The 25,762-nt window shown below is 38.6% G+C and overlaps 1 protein-coding gene across 3 annotated transcripts in view; it reads left to right on the forward strand.

Annotated features, from left to right (window-relative positions):
- The window catches only part of LOC126073796 (gamma-interferon-inducible protein 16-like), a 91,215-nt gene that overhangs the window by 52,941 nt on the left and 12,512 nt on the right, over window positions 1–25,762 (forward strand). For all 3 annotated transcript variants that reach the window (XM_049880887.1, XM_049880886.1, XM_049880885.1), the window contains 2 exons: window positions 17,412–17,576; window positions 24,610–25,029. In XM_049880887.1, coding sequence (XP_049736844.1) covers window positions 17,412–17,576; window positions 24,610–25,029 — 585 coding nt within the window. The remainder of the gene's footprint in view (window positions 1–17,411; window positions 17,577–24,609; window positions 25,030–25,762) is intronic.

Genomic DNA, 25,762 nt, shown 5'->3' on the forward strand with positions numbered 1-25,762 from the left:
CTGTCTACTACCTCTTTACTAGTGCAAGTCTCTTCAAGTGCCAGCCTAAATTTGATGCTCAGGCAAGTTCTTAAGGCTATCTGTCACCCAGGATAGATCAGATCCTCTGTTACTTGCTCACTTATTCCTTTACTTCCCTAAAGCATTAATCACAGCTGCAATAAATGTATATTTACTTCTGTATTACACAATAACACAAGTATCCAGATCCAGGGAAACAGAAGATAAAAGGTGAAAAAGTTAGTTCACATCTGTGTTCATCAACTCCTACCTCACCAGGCCATTTACTCTTCCGTGACTTGTCCCTGTGGTCAAAGACACCCAGGGCACAGAAGCGTGTATCTCTGTTGAATAGACATGCAACTTGAGGAAAAAAGGAAGAGAAGGTATTGAATCACTATTTTCTAATACAGTTTCTCACTCAAGCCCCAAGTTTCACTCTGACCCAGCCTGCAGAACCCACCACCATCTCGCATACCATTAGAAGACAGGCTTCCTATATACAGTGTTTCTTAATTGTTTTTGTTTTTCTTGTATTGCTGTTGCTGTGTTTTTAGTACCAAGAATCTGTACTTCCATCTATGATTTCTACAGGCTTTAATTGCTAGGATGGAGCTAGCAGCCTGTGTCTGTTTCCCAGCTTGGCCTATGTGGTCACAGATGGATCCCTTGTCTAGACATTACCATCTCAGGCCTGTTGTCTCTCTTTTATTCCAATGACATAATGACATCTCAGGACACCTCTTTTTCCCCACATATACATACTTGAAAGGGACTGTGTTGCCTTTTCTAAAGTCCCACCTGTCTAAATATGTGACATGGTCATTTCTACATCAATAGGAGTAATTCTGCTAGGTCTGAACCCCCCTTACCACCCTTAAACAGAGGAATCCCAGAGTGGGTCACATATCTTCAAGGCCTCATACACCCCAAAATGCTAAGCAATCTATTTATTTTTGGGGGTCCAATCAGCTTTCGGTTGTTGTTGTTAGTTTCCATCAAGTGGGTTACGGCTTATGGTAAACTTATGGGTGTCTGAATACTCTGTGACCCACTAAATTGAGCAGGAAAGCTTTGCTTACTTATCATAAATTGATACCTGTTGCCATCTAGTCGATTCCGACTCGTAGCGGCCCTATAGGACAGAGTTGAACTGTTCCATACAGTTTCCAAGGAGCACCTGGTGGATTCAAACTGCCCACCTTTTGGTTAGCAGCTGTAGCTCTTAACCACTATGCTACCAGGGTTTCCCATAAATTGATATGTCAGCCTAAATCAGGAAGCATTTGGTGTATCAGAATCAACATAGAAAGCCCTTCATAGATTGTGCAGTGACAATGATAATAATGATATTTCTATTTATTGAGCTTTTACTTGGTAATGGATTCTAAAAGTTTTGATACACTGGAACACTCCCTAGACCACAGGAATGCAAAGAAGGTCATATGCCTCCGTGGCCTCAAACAACTACACGCACCATTTGGCCATTTATTCTTTGGGGTCCAGACACTTCCCTAAGGGGCCTACAAAAGGCATGTCTGACCATTGTCTCTGTGACCCACTAGTTGAACTGGGAAAACTTGTTTTTTTCTAATCAGGAGTTCTTCCAAACTTTTGCTCCATCATAGGGGATCTTTATGTTTTTTTGTAGAAACTCAAATCTATCTGATAAAATGTAGGCACTTGGTTTAACTAATTTTGAGGAGATAATCCTAAAGATGCTTATGTCAATGAACTTACATTACTACATGGGACAGAAGTAAATAGAAAAGCATTTTTTTATACAGTGCTTCCCATTGGACCTCTGTGTAGGGTTTCAGTCAATCAGGAGGAAACACTGTGGACCAGAGAAGACATACAGACCCTTGAATATATCATGGAAAGCAATGATGATAATGATATTTCTGGTTTTTGAGCATTTCCTGGGTTCTGGATTCTAAAACCTGCATTATTTATGTACATTGTCTCATTTGTCCTTCATAACAACTCTATTATGATGTTAGTCTAACTTCTATTTTTAAAAAAATAATTGAGGTTTATAGAGGTTAAAAATCTTACCCAAGGTCACAAAAATAGTGACTGGTGGAGCCAGGATTCAAGTCCATCCTTATTTAACTGTAAAACTTGAGCATTTAATAGGTCTGCATTGTTTCCAGGACCAAAGTGCAGATGCTACAATGTTTTTGTATATATATATATTTTAAATTTCAGAATAGACAGTGTTCTGTGTTGAGTTTCTTTCCATAGTCCAGGTTCTGGAAGCTTCCTAATAAGAATGACCTGGCCAGTGGGGGTCAGATGATATTGTACTGTGAAGCCACACTCTAAAAGTACTTCATGCTGTTTTCTCATCTACCTATCAACAATGGTCACTGTATGAATTATACCAGTGAATACCAGAAGTGGTAAAAAGTGAAGCCACCTGACCCAGTATGCTGAATGTTAGAAATGGGCTTTCGTTGGTAAAATTAAAGATAACTCAAGAAATATTTGAGAGACACTACCAACCTTTGTTTAAACAAGGTAAGTGAACTAGATGGATCTTGAATACTTCTGATTAAGGTTAAGAATTCTGAAGGATTCTTGTTGCCCGATGCAGACTACAAGAATATCAGAATCCTGCCTCTGGAACTGCAACTTTGAGAGAATCCCCTGGCACAGTGGTGACCAGAGCATCAAAAAGGACTAAGAGCTCCATTTACAGGAGACTGAAGAGACGACGATAGGAACCCATTTGTGTATAAACTTCTATAAATGCAGCAGACTTTATTCTGAGACTTCCTTCATAATATGGTAGGATTATCTACAAAAAACAACCCTTGCAGTTGCACACCACCATGCTGGCTTTGGTCAGTTTGCAGCAGATGTAGAGCCAGGACTCCGTCCTAGACCAATGAAATTTCAGTCACCTTAGTTTTAACTTCCTCAGAATGAAGAGTGTAATGCTGGTTTGGGTGGGGCCACAAGTGGGGTTACAGGAATGTGATTCTGTACTCTTATTCCAGAGAAAATTGTCAGAGTGTGGATCTGGTCAAAATAAATAGAAATAGAGAGAGGAAAAAAAAAAAAAGAGAGAGAGAGATAAAGAGAAAGGCATTGTGCGTCATCTCATATTGATAACAATTAACCAGGAAAATATATATATATTCTTTCAGAAAACATAAGAATCACCCGCACTTATGACTTCAAAAGGATGAATCTACTACAGCACCAGTACCAGTTGCCACAGATTCTAATGTTCAACCCACCTCCACCTCAGAACTCTCTCCAGCCTCCTCAGATGTTCATACTCACGCCATCCAGCAGTTCCTCACACAAAGTACCAAGTTCATCTTTTGATTCCTAGCTTCCACCCACGACATAAAACAGGGTTGATCAGAGTCTTGAAAGAGCTTCTCCTCTAATCTTATAAAAATTGCATTTTTAAATTAAATCTCTCATTCAATTATCAAGTGTATAATTTGAGATTCCCACTAGATTCTAAATCCTGGCAATTTGCAATGAATGTGTTCCTAAAATAATTCCTGACCTCAACAAGCTTACTGTCTTATGTTGGTCCTGGTATATAAAGAGAGTTTGAGGAAGCAGCCAGACAAGGTGAGATAAATACAAGAGTGTGGTCATTCCCTACATCCCAGTTTGCTTTCATCCTTTCCTTCTTTGCTCATTGACCATCCTTCAGGGCTTAGGTTTACCATTCCATGCTTCTTCCCACATCAGATCTTTAGACCTATGCTACTTCCTTTGTTTGGGATACATTTCTCCTATCTCTTCACTGGCCCAAGAGTATATTTGAAGCACCCAAATCCTTCTGCTATATGGAAGCATTTGGATTAACTAATTTTAAAGAAACAGTCCCTAAAGACACTTCTGTCAATAAACTTGCATTACTATGTGGAGTATTAAAGAATAGAGAAGCTACTTTTGTAAACTGCTTTCCATTGAACCTCACCAATAACAATGACAATAATGATATTTTGTTTATTGAGTATTTACTGGGTGCTGGATTCTAAAACCTGTGTTATTTCTGTATATTATCTCATTTATTCTTCATAACACCTCCAGGAATAATTTAGTATAAGTCCATTTTCTTATGAGAAAACTGAGGCTCATAGGTGTTAAAAATTTTCCCACAAGTCGAATCTAGCCTCATTCAACTCTGAAACATAAGCATTTAATGAGCTTATGTCTTCCAGATTTGAAGTGCAGCTGTTACAGTGTCTGTAATTTTTTTTTTTTAATTTCAGAATAGACACTGATATTTGGGGGGTTTGTTTCCATAGCTCAGTATCTATAAGCCTTCAGCTGAGGAATGAGGAGCCCAGGGGTGGTCAGTAGAAGAAATAGTCAGGAAGTTTAACTCTGAGAGCAGGTACTTCAAGTTGTTTGCTTATCCACCTATCCATAAGCTTGTGACACTGAATGACTTAGATTAGTAAATGACCAAGTAACCTAGTATATTGAATGTTAGAAATGGGCTTTCATTAGTAATATTAAAGGTAGGCAAGATGTATGATTTTAGAGACACTTGCTGCTTTCTTAAACAAGGGATAAAAATCCAGCTAATAGTAATGTCCTAGTTGGAATCTTGAATTATTCTGAATTCATTTGAGAACTATGAAGTTTTCTAGGTGCCTGATGTACACTACAAAATTAAGATAATCTTGCTTCTAAAATTGTGGATTAGAGGGACTCCGCCCAGCATGGTGATAATCAGAGCACCTGAAAAGACAGACAGCTAGGTTTCCTGGAGACTGAAAAATAGATGATATGAACCCATTTGTGTATTTTCTTGATGAGAAGGACTTAGTAGATGTCCATAAGTGCAGCATACTTTGTTCTGAGACTTCCTTCCTTTATCAACTGGTAGTGTTATCTACCAACCAAAAACAACTCTAACAGTTGTACACCACCACGCTGGCATTGGCAAGGTGGCAGCAAATGTAGAGCCAAGAACCCATCCCAGATCAATGAAACTTTATTCCAGATCAATGAGACTCCATCCAAGATCAATAGAACTCCATCCCAAACAAAAACTCAATCATCTGAGTTTTGATATTTTCTCAATGATGTTTGTAATGTAAGGTGTGGTGGGAAGAGGATAAATGCACAGGGAATCTGAATATGGCCTATTGTTTCAGAGAATTGGCAAAGTGAGTATTGTGCTCTAAAATAAATCCATTAACCAGAAAAAAAAAATCAAATTACTTCCAGAAACTAAAAGACACAATGATCCAGACTTATGACTTCAAAGAATGAAGCTATCCCAGAAGCACTATCTTTTGCTCCCTACAATATAATTACAGGGGTGATCAGAATCTTTAAAGAGCTTCTTCATTAATCCTATAACAATTTCTTGATTTAATTAAATCTCTCATTCGTCAAATGTAAAAATTGAGATTTCCACAGGATTCTAAGTACTTTGCTATGTACTATGTATGTGTTCATGAAATAATTCCTGACCTCAAGAGTGTTACTGTCATGTGTTGATCCAGGTGTAGAAAGAAAATTTTGGAAAGTATCTAGACAAGGAGAAATGAATGCAAGAGTCTGTTCACTCCTTACATCCCTGTTGCCTTTCAACCCCTTGCCCTTGATCACCTACCTTATTTCAGGGTTTATTTGCAGGAGCCCTGGTGGCGCAAACAGTTAAGTGCTTGGCTGCTAACCGAAAGGTTTGCAGTTTGAACCCACCCAGTGGCTCCTCGGGAGAAAGACCTAGTGATCTGCTTCTTTAAAGATTACAGCCAAGAAAACCCTATAGAGCAGTTCTACTCTGTCACAAGAGGCCACTATGAGTTGAAATCTACTCTCCAACACATAACAGCAGCAACATATTCCTTCCCACATCAGGTATTCTGAGATATGGCAGGCTCTTTATTTGGAATCCCTTTCTTCTGTGTCTTCCCTGGCCCCAAATCTCTTCAGGTGCCAAACTAAATTCCTTCCTCCCGCAAGTTTTCACTCCACATCACTCCCAGAATAGCTCAGGGCTCCAAATGTATGCTTTCATCGATTCTTTTACTTTTTTTTTTTTTTTACTGATTAATTACTTTTATTCTTTGTTATTTAAAATTACACACACGCACATAAATACCCATTATGCAAAGTAATTACTTTATTTGCTTTCTTTTAAGGTGGTTTGCTCCTTTCTACTGAATTTGTAATTCTCACTGGTGTTTCTCACTCCATGTTACATAATGGAAAATTCAGGGACCTCAGTGACAGAATACAGTTCAACTCCTATTTTGCCACTTTTTATGCCCTCCTCCATGATTTTGGGTAATTTCATCAATTCCTCAGAGTCCCAATTTCCTCCTCTATAAAATAAAGCTAATAATATCCACTTTAATAACACTCAGTTAGTAATAATAAAAGTTGCTTTTAAGGATTAAGTGAAAGACTGAATGTGTATTGCATGATTCAGTGACTGGCACACAGAAAGCACTCAGTAAGGAAAAGGAACTGTGACACGATTGTTGTTGTTAGGTGCCTTCGAGTTGGTTCTGACTCATTGAGACACTATGTACAACAAAATGAAATATTGCCCAGTCCTGCACCATTTTCACAATTGTTCCTATGTTTGGACCCATTGTTGCAATCATTTCCTCAATCCATCTTGTCGAGAGTCTTCCCCATTTTCGCTGACCGTCTACTTTACCAAGCATGGTGTCCTTCTCCAGGGACTGGTCCCTCCTGATAACATGTCCAAAGTACGTGAGGCAAAGTTTCACCATCTTTGCTTCTAAGGAACATTCTGGCTGTATTTTTTCCAAGGAAGATTTGTTCATTCTTCTACCAGTCGAGGGTATATTCAATATTTTTTTTAATAATTTTTATTGTGCTTTAAGTGAAAGTTTACAAATCAAGTCAATTTGTCACATATAAGCTTATATACACCTTACCCCATACTCCCACTTACTCTCCCCCTAATGAGTCATCTCTTCCAGTCTCTCCTTTCGTGACAATTTTGCCAGGTTCTAACCCTCTCTAACCTCCTACCTCCCCTCCAGACAGGAGATGCCAACACAGTCTCAAGTGTCCACCTGATACAAGTAGCTCACTCTTCGTCAGCATCTCTCTCCCACCCATTGTCCAGTCCCTTCCATGTCTGATGAGTTGTCTTCGGGAATGGTTCCTGTCCTGGGCCAAGAGAAGGTTTGGGGACCATGACCGCCGGGATTCCTCTAGTCTCAGTCAGGCCATTAAGTCTCATCTTTTTATGAGAATTTGGGATCTGCATCCCACTGATCTCCTGCTCCCTCAGGGGTTCTCTGTTGTGCTCCCTGTCAGGGCAGTCATTGGTTGTGGCCAGGCACCATCTAGTTCTTCTGGTCTCAGGATGATGTAAGTCTCTGGTTCATGTGGCCCTTTCTGTCTCTTGGGCTCATAGTCATCGTGTGACCTTGGTGTTCTTCATTCTCCTTTGCTCCAGGTGGGTTGAGACCAATTGATGCATCTTAGATGGCCTCTTGTTAGTATTTAAGACCCCAGGCACCACATTTCAAAGTGGGATGCAGAATGTTTTCATAATACAATTATTTTGCCACTTGACTTAGAAGTCCTCTTAAGCCATAGTCCCCAAACCCCCACCCTTGCTCCGCTGACCTTTGAAGCATTCAATTTACCCTGGAAACTTCTTTGCTTTTGCTCCAGTCCAGTTGAGCTGACCTTCCATGTATTGAGTATTGTCCTTCCCTTCACCTAAAGCAGTTCTTATCTACTAACTAATCAGTATATAACCCTCTCCTACCTTCCCTCCCTCCCTCCCCTCCTTGTAACCTCAAAAGTATGTGTTCTCAGTTTATACTATTTCTCAAGGTCTTATAATAGTGGTCTTATACAATATTTGTCCTTGTACCTCTAATTTCACTCAGCATAATGCCTTGCAGGTTCCTGCATGTTATGAAATGTTTCACAGATTCGTCACTGTTCCTTATCGATGCATAGTATTCCATTGTGTGAGTATACCATAATTTATTCAACCATTCATCCGTAGTTGGACACCTTGGTTGCTTCCAGCTTTTTGCTATTGTAAACAGAGCTGCAATAAACATGGGTGTGCATATATCTGTTTGTGTGAAGGCTCTTATTTCTCTAGGGTATATTCCGAGGAGTGGGATTTCTGGGTTGTATGGTAGTTCTATTTCTAACTTTTTAAGAGAATGCCAGATAGATTTCCAAAGTGGTTGTACCATTTTACATTCTCACCAGCAGTGTATAAGAGTTCCAATCTCTCCGCAGCCTCTCCAACATTTATTATTTTGTGTTTTTTGGATTATTGCCAGCCTTGTTGGAGTGAGATGGAATCTCATCGTAGTTTTAATTTGCATTTTTTTTTAATGGCTAATGATTGAGAGCATTTTCTCATGTGTCTGTTAGCTGCCTGAATATCTTCTTTAGTGAAGTGCATGTTCATATCCTTTGCCCACTTTTTGATTGGGTTGTTTGTCTTTTTGTGGTTGAGTTTTAACAGAATCATATAGATTTTAGAGATTAGGCGCTGGTCGGAGATGTCATAGCTGAAAATTCTTTCCCAGTCTGTAGGTGGTCTTTTTACTTTTTTGGTGAAGTCTTTAGATGAGCATAGGGATTTGATATTTAGGAGCTCCCAGTTATCTGGTTTCTCTTCATCATTTTTGGTAATGCTTTGTATTCTGTTTATGCCTTGTATTAGGGCTCCTAACGTTGTCCCTATTTTTTATGCCATGATCTTTATTGTTTTAGTCTTTATGTTTAGGTCTTCGATCCACTTGGAGTTAGTTTTTGTGCATGGTTTGAGGTATGGGTCCTGTTTCATTTTTTTACAAATGGATATCCAGTTATGCCAGCGCCATTTGTTAAAAAGACTATCTTTTCCCCAATTAACTGACATTGGGCCTTTGGCAAATATCAGCTGCTGGTATGTGTATGGATTTATATCTGGGTTCTCAATTCTGTTCCATTGGTCTATGTGCCTGTTGTTGTACCAGTACCAGGCTGTTTTGATTACTGTGGCTGTATAATAGGTTCTAAAATCAGGTAGAGTGAGGCCTCTCACTTTCTTCTTCTTTTTCAATAATGCTTTACTTATCCAGGGCTTCTTTCCCTTCCATATGAAGTTGGTGATTTGTTTGTCCATCACATTAAAAAATGTCATTGGAATTTGGATCGGAAGTGCATTGTATGTGTAGATGGCTTTTGGTAGAATAGACATTTTTACTATGTTAAGTCTTCCTATCCATGACCAAGGTATGTTTTTCCACTTATGTATGTCCTTTTTAGTTTCTTGCACTAGTACTTTGTAGTTTTCTTTGTATAGGTCTTTTACATCTTTGGTAAGGTTTATTCCTAAGTATTTTATCTTCTTGGGGGCTATTGTGAATAGTATTGATTTGGTGATTTCATCTTCGATGTTCTTTTTGTTGATGTAGAGGAATCCAAGTGATTTTTGTGTGTTTATCTTATAACCTGAGACTCTGCCAAATTCTTCTATTAGTTTCAGTAGTTTTCTGGAGGATTCCTTGGAGTTTTCTGTGTATAAGATCATGTCATCTGCAAATAGAGATAATTTTACTTCCTCCTTGCCAATCCGGATACCCTTTAGTTCTTTGTCTAGCCTAATTGCTCTGGCTAGGACCTCTAGCACAATGTTGAATAAGAGCGGGGTTAAAGGGCATCCTTGTCTGGTTTCCGTTCTCAAGGGAAATGCTTTCAGGCTCTCTCCATTTAGAGTGATGTTGGCTGTTAGCTTTGTATAGATGCCCTTTATTATGTTGAGGAATTTTCCTTCAATTCCTATTTTAGTGAGAGTTTTTATCATAAATGGGTGTTGGACTTCGTCAAATGCCTTTTCTGCATCAATTGATAAGATCATGTGGTTTTTGTCTTTTGTTTTATTTCTATGGTGGATTACATGAATGGTTTTTCTAATATTAAACCAGCCTTGCATACCTGGTATAAATCCCACTTGGTCATGGTGGATTATTTTTTTCATATGTTGTTGAATTCTATTGGCTAGAATTTTGTTGAGGATTTTTGCATCTATGTTCATGAGGGATATAGGTCTGTAATGTTCTTTTTTTGTGATGTCTTTACCTGGTTTTGGTATCAGGGATATGGTGGCTTCGTAGAATGAGTTAGGTAGTATTCCGTCATTTTCTATGCTTTGAAGTACCTTTAGTAGTAGTGGTGTTAACTCTTCTCTGAAAGTTTGGTAGAACTCTGCAGTAAAGCCGTCCGGGCCAGGGCTTTTTTTTGTTGGGCGTTTTTTGATTACCTTTTCAATCTCTTTTTTTGCTATGGGTCTATTTAGTTGTTCTACTTCTGATTGTGTTAGTTTAGGTAGGTAGTGTTTTTCCAGGAAGTCATCCATTTCTTCTAGGTTTGCAAATTTGTTAGAGTACAATTTTTCGTAATAATCTGATATGATTCTTTTAATTTCAGTTGGGTCTGTTGTGATGTGGCCCATCTCGTTTCTTATTCGGGTTATTTGTTTCTTTTCCTGTATTTCTTTAGTCAGTCTGGCCAATGGTTTATCAATTTTGTTAATTGTTTCAAAGAACCAGCTTTTGGCTTTGTTAATTCTTTCGATTGTTTTTCTGTTCTCTAATTCATTTAGTTCAGCTCTAATTTTTACTATTTGTTTTCTTCTGGTGCCTGATGGATTCCTTTGTTGCTCACTTTCTATTTATTCAAGTTGTAGGGACAGTTCTCTGATTTTGGCTCTTTCTTCTTTTTGTATGTGTGCATTTATCGATATAAATTGGCCTCTGAGCACTGCTTTTGCTGTGTCCCATAGGTTTTGATAGGAAGTGTTTTCATTCTTGTTGCATTCTATGAATTTCTTTATTCCCTCCTTAATGTCTTCTATAACCCAGTCTTTTTTCAGCAGGGTATTGTTCAGTTTCCAAGTATTTGATTTCTTTTCCCTAATTTTTTTGTTATTGATTTCCACTTTTATGGCCTTGTGGTCTGAGAAGATGCTTTGTAATATTTCAATGTTTTCGATTCTGCAAAGGTTTGTTTTATGACCTAATATGTGGTCTATTCTAGAGAATATTCCATGTGCGCTAGAAAAAAAAGTAGACTTTGCAGCAGTTGGGTGGAGTGTTCTGTATAAGTCTATGAGGTCAAGTTGGTTGATTGTAGCAATTAGGTCTTCCGTGTCTCTATTGAGCTTCTTACTGGAAGTCCCGTCCTTCTCTGAAAGTGGTGTGTTGAAGTCTCCTACTTTAATTGTGGAGGTGTCTATCTCACTTTTCAGTTCTGTTAAAATTTGTTTTATGTATCTTGCAGCCCTGTCATTGGGTGCATAAATATTCAGGATGGTTATATCATCCTGGTCAATTGTCCCTTTTTATCATTATGTAGTGTCCTTCTTCATCCTTTGTGGTGGATTTAAGTTTAAAGTCTATTTTGTCAGAAATTAATATTGCTACTCCTCTTCTTTTTTGCTTATTGTTTGCTTGGTATATTTTTTTTCCATCCTTTGAGTTTTAGTTTGTTTGTGTCTCTAAGTCTAAGATGTGTCTCTTGTAGGCAGCATATAGATGGATGGTGTTTCTTTATCCAGTCTGAGACTCTCTGTCTCTTTATTGGTGCTTTTAGTCCATTTACATTCAATGTAATTATAGATAACCATGTGTTTAGTGCTGTCGTTTTGATGCCTTTTTGGGTGTGTTGTTGACAATTTCATTTTTCCACTTACTTTTTTGTGCTGAGACTTTTTTCTTTGCAAATTGTGTGTTCCTCATTTTCATAGTAGTTGAATTTATGTTTGCTGAGTTGGTATGTTTTTCTTGGTTTTTACTTTGAGTTATGGAGTTGTTATACCTCTTTGTGGTTACCTTAATATTTACCCTTATTTTTCTAAGGAAAAACCTAACTTGTATTGTCCTATATCGCCTTGTTTCCCTCTCCATATGACAGTTCTATGCCTCCTGTATTTAGTCCCTCTTTTTGATTATTGTGATCTTTTACATTTTGACTTTAATGATTCCCTGTTTTGAGCATTTTTTTCTTTTTCAAATTAATCTTAATTTGTGTTTGCGATTTCCCTATTTGAGTTGATATCAGGATGTTCTGTTCTGTGCCCTTGTGTTGCGCTGGTATCTGATATTATTGGTTTTCTGACCAGACAATTTCCTTTAGTATTTCTTATAGCTTTGGTTTGGTTTTTGCAAATTCTCTAAGCTCGTGTTTTTCTGTAAATGTCTTAATTTCGCCTTCATATTTGAGAGAGAGTTTTGCTGGATATATGATCCTTGGCTGGCAGTTTTTCTCCTTCAATGTTCTATATATGTCATCCCATTGCCTTCTTGACTGCATGGTTTCTGCTGAGTAGTCTGAACTTATTCTTATTGATTCTCCTTTGTAGGAGGCCTTTCTTTTCTCCCTGGCTGCATTTAAAATTTTCCCTTTATCTTTGGTTTTGTCAAGTTTGATGATAATATGTCTTGGTGATTTTCTTTTTGGATCATTCTTATATGGGGTTCAATGAGCATCTTGGATAGATATCCTTTCGTCTTTCATGATGTCAGGGAAGTTTTCTGCCAACAGATCTTCAACTATTCTCTCTGTATTTTCTGTTATCCCTCCTTGTTCTGGGACTCCAATGACACACAAATTATTCTTCTTGAGAGAGTCCCACATGATTCTTAGGGTTTCTTCATTTTTTTTAATTCTTTTATCTGATTTTTTTCAGCTATATTGGTGTCAATTCCCTTGTCCTCCAGATCCCCCACCGTGCATTCCAATTGCTCGAGTCTGCTCCTCTGACTTCCTATTGAGTTGTCTAATTCTGTAATTTTACTGTTAATCTTTTGGATTTCTGAATGATATCTTTCTATGGATTCTTGCAGCTTATTAATTTTTCCACTATGTTCTTGAATAATCTTTTTTATTTCTTCAACTGCTTTATCAACGTGTTCCTTGGCTTTTTCTGTAGATTGCCTTATTTCATTTCTGAGGTCATCCCTTATGTCTTGAAGCATTCTGTAAATTAGTTTTTTATATTCTGCATCTGGCAATTCCAGGATTGTATCTTCACTTGGGAAAGATTTTGATTCTTTTGTTTGGGGACTTGTAGAAGCAATCATGGTCTGCTTCTTTATTTGGTTTGATGTCAACTGCTGTCTCCGAGCCATCTATAAGATATTGTAGTGGTTTATTCTATATTTGCTCACTGAGTCTTATCTTGTTTTGTTTTCTTTCAATATACGTAGATGGGCTACTAGATTGCACTGTCTTGATTGTTGTAGCCCTTGAATCACTTATGTCCTATTACCAGCTGGTTTGGGCTGTTACCAGATATATAAGCCTGAGAGTCCATTCACTATTCTTGAGTAGAATCTGATTTTGGTCATCGAGTGTGTGGTGCAGACTGTCACCTCTCCACCTAGAGAAGTAGTGGTGATAGTTGTGTGCACCAGATTCTAGTAGCAGCAGGGTTTCACACTCCAGGGGGGTCAGGATGCTGACAGGCTTCCCCCAAGTGCCAGTGAGGTAGGTGTGTCTCTATTCCTAGAGCTCTTTGGTGGGTGGGCTCTGCAGCTGTACCTTAGGCCCCCAATGCAAGTACCTCTACAGATTGGTAGGTGTCATACTCCTTAGACCCCTAAGGCAGGAGGTTAGGTGGTTCGGGGGGAGCTTCAGCCCTCAGTTCCCTGTTGTGGGTCAGTGAGGGCTCTGCTGAATACGCAGAGATATCAGACCTGGGAAACTTGTCTTTCCAGGAATCTGCTAAAACAATTACAGTCAGATCCCTATCAGAATTGCCTTTGCATTATAATAGCCACCTTGTTCCCTGTAGGGATGAAAGCCCAAGACTGTGGATCACATATGTTTGGCTGGAGCTGGTTCTGTATTTTTAGTCCAATTAGGGAAGGATTTTTGGTCCCTGGGGTTTTTGTAGCTGCTTCTCTCAGGCCAGGAGAAGGGGTTAGGAAAAGACCAAAAAAGAAGGAAAAACCGTGGCGCAGTTCACTCTCTGCCTCAGGAAATTCCAATGTTAATGAAGCCACCTGGGAAGGGGAAGGGAGGGTTCAGATAAATAAGAGAGAGTAGCACCCTGGAATATAGACAAAGTTACTTATCTTGCTTGGGATGACTGTTTTATCTGAGATTTCTGAGGGGCACATCGACTGCGTGAGCTGGCTGGGTAAAGATTGCCCCCACGGGTCAGGCCCGCATCCCGTGCTTGCGCTGTCTCAGAAGCTGTGGTTAGTTCCTCGCTCCCAGTCCAAAGCCCAGTGCCAAGGTTCCCCGGCTGGGACGCTGCACTCCTGGCTCCAAAACCAGTTGCTACGTCCTGGTGACTTCTCCTCCTGTCAGCCACATCACTGCGCTGCCTGCATGCACTGGCTGGGCTTCCCCTGATGTCACTTCAGGTGGCTGGGGCTGTGTCCCGTGTTTGCGCCATCTCAGGATGCCGTGCTCAGCTCCCCGGCACCCAATCCAAAGCCCGGCACCAAGGTTTCCTGACTGGGATGCTGGCTCCAGGCTCCGAAAACAGTCGCTGCTTCCCCGTGGTTGTTCATTCTCAGTCTCTGTCACTCAGGCCACCTCTTTAGATCTGTGTTTGATGGTCAGGGTTCGTAGATTGTCATGTATGTGATCTATTCACTTGTTTTTCTGAGTCTTTGTTGCAAGAGGGATCCTACCTAGTCAGCCATCTTGGCCCCGCCTCCCGGTCCCTTTACTTTTTGCTGTAGCAATGATTACAACTGTAATAAATGTGTGTTTCACCCCTTATCAGATATAACACTCAGATAATAGATCCCCAGACCAAGGAAAACAGAAGACAAGACTGGAAATGTGGGGTCATACCTGTGTTCATTTACTCCTATCCCTATTCTGTCTTTTGCTGTGTTTTGTCATGAGCCCTATAATCACCAGCATCTGGGGCTCAGAAGCTGGTGTCTGAGGTGGTTGTGCATGCAATTTGAGTGAAAAACAAGAGGAAATATTATATCACTATTTTCTAATATAGTTACTTACACAAGGCCTATACTTCCCTCTGACCTAGGTGGCAGAACCCACACATATCATTGGAAGTCAAGGTTCCTATGTACCCCACTCCACTGCCGTCAAGTCAATTCCAACTCATAGCGACCCTATAGGACACAGTAGAACTGCCCCACAGAGTGTCCAAGGAATGCATAATGGTTCTCAATTGTTTCTTGTTTTTGCAGGTATTGTTGTGCTGTTAGTGCCAAGAATCTACATATCCCTCTATAGTTTCTACTGTGCCATTTCGACCCAATTGACTGTGAATGGAGCCCTTGTCTAGACAATACCATTTCAGACCCATGGTTTCTCTGCTACTTCAGTGACATAAAGTGGATATCTCAGGACATCTCTGCTTTTCCAAACATACTAAGTTGTAAGGGTCTATGTGATGTTTTCTAGTATCTTACCTGCCTAAATATGCCACGTGGACATTTCTACATCCGTAAGAATAATTTAACTAGGCCTGAACAGCACCTTGAGCAGAGGAATCCCAGGGAGGATGATATGTGCCCACATTCTCAAACACCTAAATACACCATGCGTTCTTTGGGGTCCAGACATCTTCCTTGGATGCCACTAAAAGGGTGTCTGACGACTCCCCTCTTTATGCACCATGTCAGCAGGAAATCTATGCTTCTTCTAAGCACAAGTTCTCCAAACATTTGTTCCATGATAGGAGATCTTTATCTATTTTGAATTCCAAACCAGAAGCAGACCATTATTACTTTTCATTTGTACTGCCAAGTCTACCCTTAAGGGAAAAAACAAAAACAAAAAACACAGAATGGCATGATTTGTGAAGATTACTGAGAGTTGGGAAGGCATTCCTCTAAGAAACAAAAATTAGTTGCTGTTTTGAGATATTATCTAACTAAAGATATATTTTAGGCACCCAAACCCTTCTAGAGTAATGGAGATATTTAATTCAACTGATTTTGAAAAAATAATCACTCAAGAAGCTTCAGTCAATGAGATTACATTAATTACTCCGGCCCAAGGTGAAATAGAAATGCTTCTTTCATAACGTGTTTCCTTGACACCTCCATCTGGGGTTTCCATCAATCCAAAAAACACCCAGTGCCATCAAGTCAGGGTCAGCATAAAATAGGAACCATCTGAGGATCAGAGCAGACATACAAACCATAGCATACATAATGCAATAACAATGACAATAACGATATTTTGTTTACTGAGCATTTACTGGATGCTGGATTCTAAAACTTCTGTTATTCATGTACACTATCTTATTTATTCTTCGTAACATCTCTATGAAAATGCTACTCTAAGTTCCTTTTCACATATGGGAATACTCAGGTTCATAGAAGCTAAAAATACCCCCAATGTCAGGAAAATAATGCGTTAAGGTCAGCATTCGAATTCAACCTTATTCAACTGTAACACTTGAGCATTGATTGCTTCAAGCCTCGATCCAGATATTGCAATGTCAGTAATTTGTATTGAAATATTTCAGAATCGACAGTGTTCTATTTAGGGTTCGTTTTTATAACCCAGGTTATGAAAACCTTTTGATGAGGAATGAGGTGCCCTCGAGGAGTTTAGAGCGTGTTCTATTTATGAAACCACACGCTAGAAGTAGGTACTTCAAGTTGCTTACTCATTCACCTATCTATAAACTATTGGAACTGCACAATTTAGATTAATGAATACCATAAATGGAAAAATGGGGACAAATTGACCTAGTATACTGAATATTAGAAATGGGCTTTTATTAGTGAAATTAAAGGTAGTCAAGATGTATTATTTTAGTGACACTCACTGTCCTTTCTTAAATAAAGTATATAAGTCCAGCTAATGGTAATACACTAGGTGGAATCCTGAATAGTCCTGAATATGTCTGGGAACCCTGAAGAAATCTGGTTGCCTAATGCAGACTAGATTATCAACAGAACCCTGCTTCTAGAATTGCAGCGTTGAGAGAATCCTACCAACACAGTGATGATAATGCACCCAAAAGGGCAGACAGCTTGGTTTCCTGGAGCATGAAGAGCAGATGATAGGAACCAACTTATATATTTGGCTGATGAGAAAATTTAGTTAATAAATATCCATAAGAAATTATTGGGAGACTTTCTTTCTTTATAGCATGTAGGATTATCTACCAAAGAATCTCAAGACCTGTAACTCACCATGTTTTTTTGGGCTAATTTTCAACAGATGTAGAGACTCTATCACAGATCAATGAAATTTCAATCACTTGAGTTTTGTTTTTTTCAGAGTGAAGAGTGTAATTCTGGTTGCAGTGGTAGCAGAGCAGGGGTTAGAGAACACGGTTCTATGTTGTTATTTCTTACAAAACAAGCACAGTATAGACCCTGTTCAAAAGAAAAAAAGACAAAATATACCATGCCTCATCTCATATTGGAAATCTTTAGCCAAAATAAATATCTGTTTTCTTTTAGGGAATGAAAGACACAGTCACCCAAACTGATGTCAAAGGAATGAAACTACCCCAGGAGCAGTGCCAGTTGCAACAAGTTTTAGTGGCCATCACACCTCCAGCTCAGAGTGCTCTTGAGCTTTCTCCGATGTTTGTATTCACTCCACCCAGTAATTCCTTATCTGAGGTAATAACTTGCTGTTCCCACTCCTTTTGTCTCCCTACAACATAATAATAGGGTGATCGGACTCTTGCAAGAGCCTCTCCTTTAATCCTATACTATAGCAATTCCTTGTTTTCATTAAATCATTCATTCAATTGTCAAGTTCATAATTTGAAATTCCATAAGAATCTAAGTCCTTTGCTATTTATAATGTGTGAATTCATAAACCAACTCCAGACCACAAGATAATTCCTGTGTTATGTTAGTCTATGTGTAGAGAAAGTTTGGGAAATAATCAGAGAAGTAGATATGAACACAAAGTATTTTCATCATCTACCTCCTTATTTCCTTACGCCCTTTTCCCCTTTGATCAATGACATTACTTCAGGGATTATTTTCAAATACTAATGTTCCTTCCCACATCAGCTGTTTTGACATATGCTACCTCCTTTGTCTGCATAACATATTAAACAGTACAAGAATCATTAAAAGAAGATGGGAGGAATACACACCACCCTGGAGGCATTTATGAAAAACAAGGCTCCAGGAATTGATGGAATACCAACTGAGATGTTTCGACAAACATAGGTAGCACTGGAGGTGCTTGCTCATCTATGTTAAGAAATTTGGAAGACAACTACCTTAACAACAGATTGGAAGAAATCCATATTTGTACCCATTCCAAAGAAAGGTGACCCAAAAGAATGCAGAAATTATTGGATAATATCATCAATACCACACATAAGTAAAATTTTGGTGAAGATAATTCAAAAATGGCTGCAGCAGGACATTGACAGGGAACTGCCAGAAAGTCAAGCCAGATTCAGAAGAGGACATGGAATGAGGGATATCATTGCTGATGTCAGATGGATCTGCGCTGAAAGCAAGAATACCAGAAAGATATTTACCTCTGTTTTAATGACTATATAAAGGCATTTGACTGTGTGGATCATAAAAAATTATGGATACTGCAAATAATAGGAATTCCAGAACACTAAATTGTGCTCATGCACAACCTGTACATACATCGAGGCAGTCATTTGAACAGAACAAGGAGATACTGTGTGGCTTAAAATCAGGAAAGGTATACATTGGGGTTTGATCCTTTCTTCATACTCATTCAATCTGTATGTTAAGCAAATAATCCGTGAAGCTGGACTATATAATGAGGAATACAACATCAAGATTGGAGGAAGACTATTAATAACCTGGAAGATGTAGATGACACAACCTGGCTTGCTGAAAATGAAGAGGACATGAAGCACTTACATATGAAGATCAAAGACCACAGCCTTCATGAATTAAACCTCAACATAAAGAAAACAAAAATCCTCACAACTGGACAAATAAGTGACATCATGATAAACAGAGAAAAGATTGAAGCTGTCAAGGATTTCATTTTACTCAGAGCCACAGTCAACACCCATGGAAGCAGCAGTCGAGAAATCAAAAGACGCATTGCATTGGGCAAATCTGCCCAAAAGACCTCTTTAAAGTGTTGAAAAACAAAGATGTCAGTTTGGGGACTAACATGCACCTGACCCAAACCATGGTATTTTCAATCTCCTTATATACATGGGAAAGCTGGACAATGAATAAAGAAGACTAAAGAAGAATTGACGTCCCTGAATTATGGTGTTGGCAAAGAATATTGAATATACCATGGACTGCCAGAAGAACCAACAAGCCTGTCTTGGGAGAAGTACAGCCAGAGTGCTCCTTGGAGGTGAGGATGGAGAAATTTCTCTCACCTACTTTGGACATGTGATCAGGAGGGACCAGTCCCTGGAGAAGGTCATCATGCTTGTTAAGGTCAACAAAAAAGAGAAGAATCTCTACAAGATGGATTGACACAGTGGTTGCAATGACAGGCTCAAACATAACAATGATTGTGAGAATGGTGAGATAAAGGGCAGTGTTTCATTCTGTTGTACATAAGGTTGCTATGAGTCAGAAGTCAACGACACCTAACAACAACAAGTATCTCTTACTTCAAGGTCATCAGTTCTTAGAAGGGGTCAGGGTGAACAATAAGTGTGGGAAAGAAGACATGTAGAGGCTAGTCATCTCATGGCCCTCACTCTTATCATTCCCCAGTGGCCTTTGGCCCACTTTAGACTTTATTTTTTCCTTAGCCATGATTGTGAAGATGGCGCAGGACCAAGCTGTGTATCCTTCTTTCATACATGGTGTTGATATTAACAGCACCTAACAACAGCAACAAGAAACCTGTTTATTTATAATCCCTTTCTTTTGTGTCCTCACCCAAATCTTTTTAATACCAGGCTAAATCCTTTTCTTGTAGAAATCCTTACTGCTATCTTTCTTCTAGAAATTTCCAATCAAGAGGATCAGATTGGCATAATGGATAAGAAAACATAGCACATTTATATGTTGTCTACAAGAGACCAATTTTAAATCAAAAGACACAAATAGGTTGAAAATGAAAGACTGGGGAAAAAAAGTTCTATGTAATAGAAACCAAAAGAAAGCTGGAGTGGCTATCTTAACATCAGATAAAACAGATTTTAAGTAGAAAAAAAGTTATGAGACAAAGAAGGACATTATATAATGATAAAGGGATCAATTCATGAAGAAGAGATAACAACTTTAAATATATATGCACCTAAAAGTAGATCCTGAAAATATGTGAAGGAAATACTGACAAATCTAAAAGGAGAAATAGACAATTCTACAACAATAGTTGGAGACTTCAATGCATCACTTTCAATAATAGATAGAACATTGAGACAGAAAATCGACAAGGAAATGGAGAACCTGAACTACACTATAAACCAACTAGACCTAACAGGCATCTGTAGAACACTTTGCCAGATGACAGCAGGATATACATTCTTCTCCAATGCATATGGATCATTCTCCAAGGTAGACTACATGTTAGAACACAAAACGAAACTCAATAAATTTTAAAAGACTGGAAACATACAAAGTATGTTCTCTGACATCAGTGCAATGAAACTAGAAATTAATATTAGATAGATATTTCACAGAAATGTGGAAAATAAACACCTCTTTTCTCTCGGAAGGGAGGCCTGGTGATCTGTTTCTGAGAGGACTCAGCCTTGAAAATCCTATGGAGCAATTCTACTCTGTACACGTGGGATCACCATGAATCAGCATTGACTCTATGGCAACTAATGATAGTAATAGATGAAATGCACGAATTCCTAGAAACATTCAAACTACCTGAATTTTCTTAAGAAGAAATAGAAAATCTCAACAGGTCTGTAACAAGGGAACAGATTGAGTCAGAAATCAAAAATCTCCCAACAAAGAATAATCCAGGACCAGATGGCTTCATTGGTAAACTCTACCAAACACTTAAAGAAGAATTAACATCAATTCTTCTCAAATGCTTCCAAAAAATAGAAGAGGAAGGACCATTCTATGAGTCCAGCATTACCCTGATAACAAAGTCAGATAAAAAATACCACAAGAAAAGAAGAAGTACAGGCCAATGTCTCTTATGAACACAGAATAAAAAATTCCTCAAAAAATACTAGTAAACTGAGTTCAACATACTGCATTTTTACACAAATAATGTACGTCTTCTATGTTTGTTTGCCAACTGCTCCCTCCCTACTTGAGGTATTTTTGTAAATATTCTATGCTTTTTTTTTTTTTTTACAACAGCATGTAAAAAAAAAATTGGCATAGCAGCACTTAATATTATATCTGTCAGGGGGAGGGAGCGGTTTGCAAACAAATATAGAAGGCATGCGTTATTTGTGTAAAGATATGGTATATTAAAAGGATTATCACACCATGACCAAGTCATATTTATCCCAAGAGTAATAGTGTGGTTCAACATAAAAAAAAAAAGTAATGTGATACACCACATTAATAGAATGAAGAAAAAAAAATTCACATGATCATCTCAACACAGAAACAGCATTTGACAAAAACCAACAGCTTTTTATGATAAAAGTACTCAACAAATTAGGAACAGAAGGAAAATTCCTCAGTGTGATAAACAGCATTTTTAAAAAAAGTCTACAGCGAACATCATAAACCAAAAAAAAAAAAAAAAACCCAGTGGCGTCGAGTCAATTCTGACTCATAGAAACCCTATAGGACAGAGTAGAATTGCAACAATAGAGTTTCCAAGGAGCGCCTAAGAGATTCGAACTGCCGACCTTTTGGTTAGCAGATGTAGCACTTAACCACTACGCCACCAGGGCTTCCGCAAACATCATACTCAGTGGCAAAAGACTAAAATCTTTACCTGTACGTTCAAGAACAAGACAAGGGCGCCCACTTTTACTGCTGCTAATCAGCATTGTAGTGGAAGTTCTAGTCAGAGCAATTATGCAAGAAAAAGAAATAAAATGTTTCCAAATGAGAAAAGAAGAAATAAAACTATCTCTGTTTGCAGATGACGTGACACTATATGTAGATAGTCCCAAAGAATCAACAAGACAGCTACTAGAACTAAAAAACAAATTCAGCAAAGGTGCAGGGTACAAGATCAACCAATATACAGAAATCAGTTGTGCTTCCATACACCGGCAATAAACATTCTGAAAAGGAAATTAAGAAAATCATTCTATTTACAATAGAATCTAAAAGAATAAAATACCTACAAATAAATTTTAGCAGAGGTGAAAGACCTTTACACTGAAAAATATAAAACACTGCTAAAAGAAATTAAAGGAGATCTAAATTAATGGAAAGACATTCCAAGTTCATGGATTGGAAGATTTGATATTGTAAAGATGTCAACTATACCCAAAATGATCTGTAGATACACCACAATTCCTATAAAAATAAAATAGTCTTATTTGCAAGAAATGAAAAAGTCAGTCCTTAAATTCATATGGAATAGCAATGGGCTCTGAATAGCAAAAGCAATATTGGAGGGGGGGGGAGTAGGAAGACTCACACATCCTGATTTCAAAATGTATTACAAAACTACAACAATCAAAACGGTATGATACTCATATAAGGATAGACTTATAGACCAATGGAATAGAATTGAGAACCCAGAAATAAACCCAAACATCTATGGCGAATTGACTTTTGATAAGGGTGCCAAATCTGTTCAATAAGAAAAACAAAAATTCTCTTCAACAAATGATGCTAGGACAATTGAATCTCTACATCCAAAAAAATGAAGTTGGACTCATACCTCACACCACATACAAAAATTAATTAAAAATGGATCAATGACCTAAATATAAGAGGTAAAATCTATTTGGAAGTAGAACAACAGAGGTGTCAGAAGTATCTGAAGACGGAACTATTATTCCAGAGAAAATTGGCAAAGTAAATAGCTTGCTTTAAAAAGATAGAAGAGAGAAGCAGGGTGTTGGGTAACAACCCAGCGGCACCTGAACCCAAGGTCAGCCGCATCTCAAAGAGACGGAAGAAAGACTCTGGAACCAGCGATCATGACATAGGGTTTATTTGGGAAGCTTACTTACAGGACCGTGGACCAGGGCAACGGCTGGACCAGTTTAGCACTCTGCAACCACCTAACAAGGGACACAAGCTAATATACCATTCCAGCTGGGACCAAGGCTCATTGTTTTTCTCCCACATCATTGGTCAGTCAGTGTTCCCAGGGACTTCACGTCCAGGCCCAGATGTTTTCCTTCCTGTTGCTAAGGCATTCCTCAGCCTTGGCCGCTGGCCCAGCCATGCCACTCCTGGCATTGTAGTCCATCCCGAATTCTTCCCCAGCATGCTCCGGGGAAGAGCAAAGCTGATTCCATTAGGAGAGGATGCATATAGCTGAATAACATTACCCTACATGGGGCCAATATGGTGGAGTAGTCAGACACTTCCTGCGGTCTATCTTACAACAAAGACCCCCCAAAATGAGTGAAATCAATTGTAATATGACAATCTAGGAGTCTTGAACGTCAAAGGCAAATTTGAGGACACTAACTGAGCAGCATGGGGAGGGAGAGATGGTTCAGGAGCAGTTTAGTCTCATAGTTTTTTTTTTTTAGGACTCCAGCAGCCCACCCTTGCCTCGGAATTGACTTGACAGCAACGGGTGGGGCTAATTCGAAGTGCTCTCCCACAACTCAGAAATAGTGTAGACCACTGTGGAAAAAGATGGTTAGAGAAAAGTACCCAGACTTTTCCATTTTCATGCTTCTCACAGAGTCCTGCCATTATTCTAATTGGAGAGCTCTAGTCTGGACCCTTCCAAATTATGAAAATTTATGATGTTCTCCGGGCGACTGCCTTACTAACCCCTTTGTAACACAGCACTGCTTTCTTAGAAAGGGGCTTTGTGATTTGGGTTTTTAAGCTGTCCCGTCTACTGGGATTATTTCTAGCTGAAACCCCTTAAATCTATAGTGTGTGGTTGGAACCATTTTCCATTCTGAGTGCCATTGAAAAACCAAAACCAAACTACTTTCCACGGAGTTAATTCTGATTCATGGAAACCCCATGTCCGAGTAGAACTGTGCTCCATAGGGTTTTCAATGGCTGTGATTTTTCAGAAGTAGATCACCAGGCCTTTCTTCTGAGGTGTCTCTGGGTCACTTAGAACTTCCAAACTTTCTGTTAGGAGCCAAGCACTTAATTGTTTGTGCCACTCAGGGACTCCTTCAGCGCTATTAAGTGTGGTTTATTTTATTCCTATTTTTATCTTACTTTGGTCACTAATGTGAAAGAAGAAGGAAAAATTGACGCTATTTTCCATCCTCATATATCTTGGGAGACCTTTCAAAACAGCATTGTGCTCACTATTTCTGTGTAGCTTTTCCTAGGATACAAATTTTTTCTCCTAGGGTTTATTCTTGTTAAAGAAAAGTATTCTTCTTTGTATACTTATAAAGCAATAAAGAATAAAAATGAAATTAATTTTTAAATCTTCTCAAACTTCTTCCATTAGCTAAATTATAACAATTTATAAGCTTCTCTCCATCCATGTCAGCCATCCTTGGATAGTTATTCTACAACTCCATCCAATTTTTGTGTTTCTTGTGACTCAACCTTGAATCCGAGAGTTCTCAGTAAAAAGTGGCCCTGTATTCCCTGTCCTAATTATGCCTGCTGTTTCGTATGTCCATTCTAGAAACCAAGATTGAAGACTGAACCTAAAAAAGCTTCCAGAGAAGAGGGTACACAGATGGGCCCCAAAAAAGTGATGGTGCTGAAAGCAACAGAGCCATTTGCATTTGAGTACAGAGAAGAGGAGAGAAGGATGTTTCATGCCACAGTGGCTACTGAGAGTGAATTCTTCCGGGTGAAGGTTTTTGATATAAGCCTGAAGGAGAAGTTTACCCCGAAGAGGGTCATTGTCATATGGAATTATGTTGCCTTCAATGGCTTCTTAGAGGTGCATAATGTCTCATCTGTTTCTGACCTTAATGTGGACCAAAAGATGGAGATCTCAAGTACAGTCTTTAAAAATGCAAATGCAACTCCTAAAATCTGTCATCTTTACTTGCAAGATCTAGGAACATTTGTGAATGGGGTGTTTAAGGTCCATAAGGTAAGTCTAAACCCCATTGTTTTATATCATCTTCTACCACACTAGAATTTAAGTCTTCACTTGCTAACTGGAATTTGGTCAAATTATGAACCCAGGAATTCAAGGCCCCCCTGAGCAGGGATAGTTGGATGGAGTCTTCCCACTTAAGAATATGGACTCAGTTATTTTTTGTATTCCTCTTCCCAAAATATTGCCATGCAAGTTTTTTAGAAAGCAATTCAACTGGAAACTTTGCCATTTTTTTCAGCTCTGATGATCATTCACAGCCATAGGGGTCCAGAGCAGCACCGAGTTTAGATCACCATATATATCCTTAGGATTTTATTTCTTTCAGTTCCGTCCCATTTGTATTAGTGACTACATGAACTTAATTGTGGATTAAGAATTGCCCACCTGAGTTTATATTCTGGTTGGGACCACCTGGGTAAGAAATCAATAGACCACTCTCCCTTAGAATGCAGCTATGATCAATAGTGAGCTAAGATTATAATCATCTGAATACTAAAGGGCTATCACCTTTGTCCCATTTATTCATTTGTCAAATTAATGTTGAGCAATTGATTTTGGCATTAATTGATAAGAGACAGAAGATAAAAAGCATAAGAACTCATGCAGTTTAACACTCAGTTTATAAATATGGACCATAAAATACAGAAAAGTTTGTTGAGATCCAAAATTAGGGTATGTCCTTTTGCCCTAACAAACCATGTAAACATCTTGTTCGAAGTATTTT

This window comes from Elephas maximus, chromosome 3, assembly GCF_024166365.1.
Source record: "Elephas maximus indicus isolate mEleMax1 chromosome 3, mEleMax1 primary haplotype, whole genome shotgun sequence".
Classification (NCBI taxonomy): Eukaryota; Metazoa; Chordata; class Mammalia; order Proboscidea; family Elephantidae; genus Elephas; species Elephas maximus.